The sequence below is a fragment of the Pecten maximus genome, unplaced genomic scaffold, assembly GCF_902652985.1.
Source record: "Pecten maximus unplaced genomic scaffold, xPecMax1.1, whole genome shotgun sequence".
Classification (NCBI taxonomy): Eukaryota; Metazoa; Mollusca; class Bivalvia; order Pectinida; family Pectinidae; genus Pecten; species Pecten maximus.
This window is the reverse complement of record NW_022980146.1, coordinates 1-9226: the sequence shown is the minus strand read 5'-3', so window position 1 is coordinate 9226 and position 9226 is coordinate 1. Positions and strand designations below refer to the sequence as shown.

General features: G+C 36.1%; 1 protein-coding gene and 1 long non-coding RNA gene across 2 annotated transcripts; one reads left to right on the top strand and one right to left on the bottom strand.

Annotated features, from left to right (window-relative positions):
• The first annotated feature begins 46 nt into the window (after nt 1–46).
• Nucleotides 47–5528, top strand: LOC117319415. Its single transcript, XM_033874226.1, has 3 exons — nt 47–76; nt 3156–3250; nt 4094–5528. The coding sequence occupies exons 2-3, from the start codon at nt 3206–3208 to the stop codon at nt 4601–4603; spliced, it is 555 nt and encodes a 184-aa protein (XP_033730117.1). The 5' UTR covers nt 47–76; nt 3156–3205; the 3' UTR covers nt 4604–5528.
• Nucleotides 5529–6169: 641 nt separating this feature from the next.
• LOC117319417 lies at nt 6170–8080 on the bottom strand. Its single transcript, XR_004530723.1, has 2 exons — nt 7818–8080; nt 6170–6224 (listed from the first exon to the last, which is right to left on the bottom strand). It is a non-coding gene; the product is annotated as an uncharacterized LOC117319417 (long non-coding RNA).
• Nucleotides 8081–9226: the final 1146 nt, after the last annotated feature.

Here is a 9226-nt window from a genome sequence, read left to right as displayed (position 1 = left end):
AGTATAATAAATTAAGTCATCCTGGAAATTACAAATCAGAAAATGAGGCTGTACGTTCATGAACGCAAGCACAAATGTAGGTAACTCCTAAAATTGAAAATATACTTAAGTCACATTTAAAATGCCTCTTTCGCTTTTGGAATGATTATGATTGTCTTACTGTATTCAATGGATATGAATAGACTATACCTGGCTCGTGGACATTAATATTGATTTACTTATGTAATTGCCCACCCTTTGACCTTTTGTATGTGTACAGTATATAATCGGATGGCCAGTTATTTCCCTATAAGATCGTGTAATAGTTTGAAGTAGTATAGTCAAAAAGTTTAAGATTGCATGTGTCAACAGAACTGGCCTATTTACATGTATAAGATGACCAGCATATATCTCTTAACAGAGTCACTCCTGGACACTCTGTCCTGAACTATTCGTCCAGGACAGGCCAGTATAGTATGTATGATGCATGTATGATTTAATATAAGTACAGTAGATGTACAACGAAAAACATCACTTTACCAGATGGGATAATTCTCAACGGACGATGGGGTCCTTAGACATAGCCGCACTTTGACTTCTACACATAGTAAACGAACAAACTTGTATACTTCGTCACCTCAGAGTAGATAGATTATCTTGTAGACGGGATATTATCGTGTAGACAGAATGTTATCGTGTAGACGGAATATCTTGTAGACGGGAATATTATCGTGTAGACGGAATATTATCGTGTAGACGGAATATTATCGTATAGACGGAATATTATCGTGTAGACGGAATATTATCTTGTAAAAGGAAATATCTGTTAATGTGATTACTTTCTTGTATACATTACACCAAACTGTAAATTGCTGCTAACTGGTCATTGGTCAAACTCAAATTATATAACCGTTGTGATATAATTATATCAGCTTACATTACATTTACCAACCAGAGGAACATCGTTCATGATATGGTTTCAGTGGAATCTTTTGAAGATGAATTAATTCCATGCTAGTATATGTCCACGGAACGTGATATGGTTTATTATTTTTATTGTCCAATAGGATTTTAAATCCCCCTCCTGCTTGCAAAACCAAATTTATTGTTGATCATCTTGATGTGGTTTCAAATACCAAAAATAAAATGTCCAGGTTTCCGGAAATCTTCTCCCTCTGTATTGTTAAATACATATGGACCAACTTTTGCCGTTATCAGCCACGTTTAGGGAGTTAATTGTATACTCCCGCCGTGGACGATGACGTTTTGGTCTGAATTATTCTTAGGAAAAATATAGAACCTATCTGGTCACAGGAAAAGCACAATTAGACCAATAAACTACGTTTGATTAAAACCATTGTTTACTTTATCATCATATATTTTTTAGTGTTTAAACTGACCTGGGTATTTTTTGGGATTGTAGGTATCTTTTTGTCTCGTTTTTTTATCGTATTTGTAAAAGCACCTTGTGGATAGGATATCTGAAAATATGCGTCATCTACTGCAACCAAATTTGGCGAGAAAGTGTATTTATAGATAAGGACGAAACTGATAAAAATCTGGAGACAAACATGCATGAACTGTATTTCTAAAGAAATAAAATTAATTTCATTTCTTCTTTGTCAACAAAAACTGATTGTCTAACACAGTGTATTTTTGAAAAATATATGGCTGATCCTCCTACTTCAAACACAAAAGATATATGAAAAGAATAGTGTATTAAAATGATGTTTACTAATTTTTCAAACTTATGCTGAGTGCCTTTACAATATATTTACTCATGTTAGATGTTTGATATTCCTTGGTGAGCATCTCGGACAACTGCTAGGGCTGATCAAATACCTTAGTATCTTCATATGTGTTTCTGTTTTGGGAGGTGACAAAGGGTTTTCCTTAACTGTGTATATATTGAATTAAAGTACTTTGATATGGAGACCCTTTGTAGGGACTCCATTCCTGTGCTTTGTTACTGATAAAATGTGGTTGTTAACAAATGTAGTTGGACAGTAGACACACCATATAGATGTAGCACATTTCAAATATAGTAAATGTGAACATATTTCGAAAATTTTAAGATACAAAACATGTATAAATTGATGCGTGTAATATGTGAGACTTCATTGGTATATTGATGCTGTGTGGATAAAAATAATCAATTAACAATTTTGTATTATGATGTCCTTAATCTGTAAACATACTAACTTGAATTTTATAAGAAAAAGTCATCGTAACCGTCTTTTGTAAAAATTGCCAAAGGACAATGGAAATAAACATCTCTGAGCAATAAATGTTGAACCTGTTGGTTGTTTGGTTTGCTGCTAATGGAAATGGGTCAGGGTTAACTAAATCCATAGGGCTTCGCCCGTTGTCGTGTATTGTCCGCCATGCGTAATGTTTTACTACCAAAAAGCTACTATTTAACGCTAAAGTTTGGTCTGAAGCATCATCGCTGGAGGGCAATAATCATTTATATAATAGAGGCAGGTATTATCTCTTGAGAACTAGGTTATGGCCGAAATAAATCCCCCAAATAACCACAAACAATAACAAAAAAAAAAAAAACTTAGCTATCATTGTGTTTTAACATGCTTCTCTCTCCCTTAATGTTTTGTAGATTTCAACCAATTTCGGTCACAAAAATCATTTGAGCGGACAATCATTTCTTTACTATAAGATGCTAATTCGATCCTTGGGGACAGAGGGATGGGGTCTCCAAAATATAAAACTGAAATAAGGTCAATATTTCTTAAATAATTATGATAAGTTTGTCCCATAAGAGCAAAGGGGATAGTCTCAAATAGAGGACATAATCGCAAATAGAGCTTTCAGTGTTTTATTTGATGACTGTTGATCTAGTAGTTACTCACTGCTTACAAACAGTGCTATCATGAAAGTAGAGTTTAGTGTGATTCTGCTGAAAGTAGAAAAGTAAAGTTTATCATTCTTCCTGATGTTAGTCCTTGTGGTCAGTTTAGGCACATAGGTGTCTTGTTTACTTATCAACTGGAGACAATGTCCATGATGCTTTTCTGGACCGTAGGTCTCCTTTGTCCCGTTTTTGCCTGTTTAGTTTCGATGCTACTAAAAAATGTAAAGGACATTTGTACTTGGTGATCGAAAACTGTCGACATAGTAAGGAAAAAGGTCAAGGTTAATTTCATATTTTGTTTTTTCAGCTGAAGTAAAAACGATCAATTGCTCCCATCCTGGTTGTGACTATAAAACTATGTCTAAAGCAACACTGAAGATTCACCAGGACGCAAAGCATTCGGTAAGTTTTGTAATCTCGTCCTTAAAACGTTATGGGGTTAAATTATTTCATATATAGACACTATGCTTCCTAGCTGATTACTATTGTTTATTATTCATTGTAAATTCAGTGATCCTTGTTGGAACTAATAAGCCCAAAAATGTTTTACAGCAAAGGCTGTTCGCAACAAACCATCGAAATAATAGTTAGATTTTGTTTTCGAGGTAGAAGTATCATATCGCTTCTCTTGATTTTATTTTTACCGATAGTTATGTAACTTTATTTGTATATCAGTGAGGTAAGCACACTTTTCATGGACGTTAAGCGTCATTCTCTGTACTTGTAGCTTTAATGACTTCACTAATGGGAGTGAATTAAAAGCCATTAATGTTATTATTTAGGTTGTCCTGAAACCCGAAGAAGAAAATATGACAAAATAAAGATAGAAGATATTTTTGAAGATGAAACAGCTGACTGAACACCCCTGTTTGTGTTATTTAGTGACTTTGATCCAAAGAACAAATAGCATTATAGGTCACTGGTGAAATAAAACCTAATTCATAGCATAACTTTACTTCTACCACACGTTCTCATAAATGTAGCGTAAACCTCCCTGGTTTGTTCCATGACTGTTGAACCACAATTGAGATATATTTCTTGATATTTATCTCATCGGTGATTTTGTTTGAGCGCTTTTAATTATGAGTGTGCTGACTGTAATTTTTGTCTTTTACTTTCTACGACATGGTCTGGTCACGTGAATTCATCATTGGGCTGATTTGCTTCAAATTCTGTTGTGCTAGAATAAGAGTACGCCAAAGTAGGTTTACAGTCTATTTCTCAATTTCGTTTATTGTTTTTCAGAACTATAAGCCTTTCCAGTGTCACTTATGTGACTTTCGGTGTAAAGTGAAGGGTAACCTTGATAAACATCTGCGTGGTCGTCACAAAATTGAGGTGATGACCCTCACGAAACTTTGGGACAAAGTCATGGCAACTGGTCAAGGCTACAGTACCATTGTCCATCGTTTAACGTCTTTCAAACGCAAAGGGGCTATTGGCATGGCAAATGACGGTGATATTGAGAAAGAAATGGATCAAAACCTCAACGAAGAGACTGAAGTTCTGAAGGACATTGTTCAAGGTGGGCCAAATAGATTCGCTATATTAGATATTGTCGAGGGTAGTAACCACGTGACAACTGTAGAATGTGGTAACCACGTGACAACTGTAAGAGAACGTGGAAACCAAATGAAAGCTGGAGGAGAATGCGGTAACTACGTGACAAATATAGGAGAAGGCAGTAACCACGTGACAAATATAGAAGGTAGTAACAACGTTAACGTGACAGCTGTAGATTTGGTAACCACATGACAATGTTAGGCTCATTCCATAAATACTTAACAATTATACCTTATAGTAACTAAACTACGATTTATGATTGAATTCAGTTAAAACATGTTTATCAACATTTTATCAAATACATTTGTGTATTGTAAGACAACAATGATTATTTATCATATACATGAAGACGAGGAGCGTGACTCAACTCTTACATAAAGACATTACACAAACCTTTTCCTGAGATCGAAAAAGAACAAAAAAAAAACCAAACAAACAAAAAATAAGACATTAAACAAACATTCGACATCTTAGTAAGTGGATTATTAATGGAAGCAAATTACCCTCCAAAACGTTTACAGGAGATATACAAATACATGTAAATGTCGTTTGACATTTCCGATTTCGTTGTTACCGTTTCCGAGGTATATCTTCAGTTACAAATAACTTCATGAAACTTAAGAGCACCCTAAATGCATAATAGTTGTGTAATGTGCTTAAACAAGTTTCCCATTTCTATACCACATTTCAAAAAACGCTTACCACAAACTTGATGATAATTACATTAACTATATAATGCCACGCATAAGTCCCAATACACTATATAGAAACTGTTTTACAATTCAGTTAATATCATTGAAATATTTTCTACTGCATGTTTTGTTTAATAAATTTTGGAATATTTTGGAAAGTCGGTCCCTCCCTTGACCTGTTTCGGGTTCCTTAGGTTAGTATTGGGTAAAAAAATATATATTGATATGTTATTGCATAATCTATCATACATTTCAAGGGATTCACTTCAAAGATAATTCCCATCATCAGTGTCAACGGCCATTTTAAACTTTGATCATCCGATATTTGTTTCGGTTATTTTTCAGGAACGAGTGAAGGAATTCTCCTTGACACTAAACTAAAAAAGTATTCATTGAGTTATAATTATTTTTTCTTTGTTTTCATGGTAAATACTCAAATGTGATTGGTCGAAAAATTCTTTTCATTCTTCTATGAAAGAAATTCCAAGAATGGCGCGAAAAATGTGACGTCACAATACGACAATTGACGTTGCGTATTAATTTGAGAAAAAGAATCCCATTTAAAACCAGTAAAATTGTACATAAAACATGTTTTAAATTAAGAAATAATTTTCAAAAATTATTTATAAGCGTTGATGTCAATTTGTTTTAGTTTCATCGGGGTACGCGGATTCATACAGTTTGCAAACAAAATGTGTTTCATACCCCGATGAAACTAAAACCAAATGACATCAATGCTTAAATATTTAGCTACATACTTGAGCTCTTCATTTGCAGTAAATCATACCGTTCAGAATATGCGATCATTTGAAAACACACGGCAATGTTTTCTAAGTATCAAAACGTGAACCATTTCGTACACCTCTGGTGGGTAACACTAAGTTTGCTATACTTCAGGCTCTGGGAACTTTCGAATTTTTCAAACAAACTTCATTTGTTTCCCCTTCGGTTCATTAAAAAAATGGTTCTTGTTAGAGAATCTTTGATAAGGATCTGTATCTTTTGATTTTTGTAAAAATCATATAACTATGAATACATTCATTATAAAAATAACCAAAAACCAGTATGAAGTAAGTACAACTTTATTTACTTTCTTGTCGAGTTGGCATGTAGACTTTTACCTACAACATCAAAAGAAAAGATTTAATAATATTAAAAGTATTAAGTATTAATCAACAATTATATTAAGCGGCGGTAACTTATCTTCAGCTGATGGTATATAATGTGATCAAATTAGGGATATCAGGTCTGGCACTGCTATGACCAGTACTTGCGGATCTGTATTCTATTTTTTTGTGGCTTGCGGTGGTGTTGAGTATGTACCTTAGATGTGGTGTTGGGTATGTACCCTAGTTGTGGAGGTGTTGAGTATGTACCTAAGTTGAGGTGGTGTTGAGTATGTATCTAGTTGTGGTGGTGTTGAGTATGTACCTTAGTTGTGGTGGTGTTGAGTATGTACCCTAGTTGTGGTGGTGTTAAGTGTGTACCCTAGTTGTGGTATTGAGTATGTACCCTAGTTGTGGTGATGTAGAGTATGTATCCTAGTTGTGGTGGTGTTGAGTATGTACCTTAGTTGTGGTGGTGTTAAGTATGTACCTTAGTTGTGGTGTTGAGTATGTACCCTAGGTGTGGTGGTGTTAAGTATGTACCTTAGTTGTGGTGGTGTTGAGTATGTACCTTAGTTGTGGTGGTGTTGAGTATGTACCTTAGTTGTGGAGGTGTTGAGTATGTAACTTAGTTGTGGTGGTGTTGAGTATGTACCTTAGTTGTGGTGTTGAGTATGTACCCTAGTTGTGGTGTTGAATATGTACCCTAGTTGTGTTGAGTATGTAACTTAGTTGTAGTGGTGAGTATGTACTTTAGTTGTGGTGGTGTTGAGTATGTACCTTAGTTGTGGTGGTGTTGAGTATGTACCTTAGTTGTGGTGTTGAGTATGTACCCTAGGTGTAGTGGTGTTAAGTATGTACCTTAGTTGTAGTGGTGTTGAGTATGTACCTTAGTTGTGGTGGTGTTGAGTATGTACCTTAGTTGTGGAGGTGTTGAGTATGTACCTTAGTTGTGGTGGTGTTGAGTATGTACCCTAGTTGTAGTGTTGAGTATGTACCCTAGTTGCGGTTGTGAGTATGTACCTTGGTTGTGGAGGTGTTGAATATGTACCTTGGTTGTGGTGGTGTTGAGCATGTACCTTAGTTGTAGTGTTAAGTATGTACCTTAGTTGTGGAAGTTTTGAGTATGTACCTTAGTTGTAGTGGTAAGCATGTACCCTATTTGTGGTGTTGAGTATGTACCTTAGTTGTGGTGTGTTAAGTATGTACCTTAGTTGTGGTGTTGAGAATGTTCCCTAGTTGCGTTGGTGAGTATGTACCTTAGTTGTGGTGGTGTTGAGTATGTACCTTAGTTGTAGTGGTAAGCATGTACCCTAGTTGTGGTGGTGAGTTTGTACCTTAGTTGTGGTGGTGTTTAGTATGTACCTTAGTTGTGGTGGTGCTCAATATGTACCTTGGTTGTGATGGTGTTGAGAATTTACCCTAGTTGTGGTGGTGAGTATGTACCTTAGTTGTGGTGGTGGTGAGTATGTACCTTAGTTGTGGTGTTGAGTAAGTACCCTAGTTGTGGTGGTGCTGAATATGTACCCTAGTTGTGGTGGTGTTGAGAATGTACCCTAGTTGCGGTTGTGAGTATGTACCTTAGTTGTGGTGGTGTTGAGTATGTACCTTAGTTGTGGTGTTGAGTATGTACCCTAGTTGTTGTGGTGTTGTCCTGCGGCGGCTGGTTGGTGTCCCCCAGGAGGATGATGGTTGCCATGGTTGTGGCCTTGCCCCTCACACCTACAATAGCTGTCCACACAGTGTACCGGTGTGTTAGGACCGTGTTGGTTACAGCTTATCCTATCAGCGGTGCAGTCGCCGACGGCGGTACAGGCTGTACGTAGAATTATAGTAGTAAATAAAGATAGAATCTTATAGTAGGAAGATAATGGCCAAACCGACAAGTTGACAGTGTGTTGACTGTAACCATCTTTAGCAATGGGAACGAAACTTTATCTTAATTAGAATTTATATCGAAACATATCTTTACAAACAAGAGATCCAAGAGGGATCTTGGCGCCCACCATTGAATGATATTGATAGGTTCCATGTCAGATTGATTTTTCCTCTTTTTTTACCATTCCTCTTACTCTCTGTAAATTGATAAACATTCCTCAAGTGCTTTTTAAACAAGGGAAACTTATAAATGAAATTTGAGATTTAGTGATAATGGCTGTCTGTCGACAATGTTTTCAGATTGGTCCAAAAATGCATCACAACGGACTAAGGGGAACCTACATATGAAAATTGAGAAAGATCCCTTCAATACGTTCTGTAAAACAGCAATAATAAACTTCAGTTGTTAAAAAATCAAAGATGACTGTCTGTCGGCCATGTTGTGCTCCGATTGGTTCCAAAATGCAATATGCATAACTAGGCACCATGGGAAACCTACATATGAAATTTGAGAAAGATCCCTTCAGTACTTTCTCAGAAATAGAGATAACAATTTTCAATTGTCAAAATCCAAGATGGCTGTCTGTGGTCCATATTGTTTTCCGATCGGTCCCAAAATGCAATATGCATAAGTACAGATCAAGGGGAACCTACATATGAAATTTGAGAAAGATCTTCTCAGTACTTTCTCAGAAATAGCGATAACAAACTTCATTTGTCAAAATCCAAGATGGCTGCCTGTCGGCCATATAGTTTTTCGATTAGTTGTAAAATGCAATATGCATAACTAGGGACCAAGCGCAACCTACGTATGAAATTTTAGAAAGATCCCTTCAGTACTTTCTCAGAAATAGCGATAACAAACTTCAATTGTCAAAATCTAAGGTGGCTGCCTTTCGGCCATGTCGTTTTTCTGATCGGTCCCAAAATGCAATATGCATCTCTAGGTACCAAGGGAAACCTACATATGAAAATTGAGACAGATCCCTCCAGTACTTTCTCAGAAATAGCGGAAACAAGGATTATAAACGGACGGACGGAAGGACGGACGGACCACGGACGTAAGGCGATATGAATAGCCCACCATCTGATGATGGTCGGCTAAAAAATAACAAAAAGACAAACATTTGCCGCAAGGC

Coding starts and splice junctions, on each gene's coding strand:
- LOC117319415 (XM_033874226.1), top strand. CDS start 3,206: ATGTCTAAAGCAACACTGAAGATTCACCAGGACGCAAAGCATTCG. Junction 3,251..4,093: donor ACCAGGACGCAAAGCATTCG/GTAAGTTTTGTA, acceptor ATTGTTTTTCAG/AACTATAAGCCTTTCCAGTG.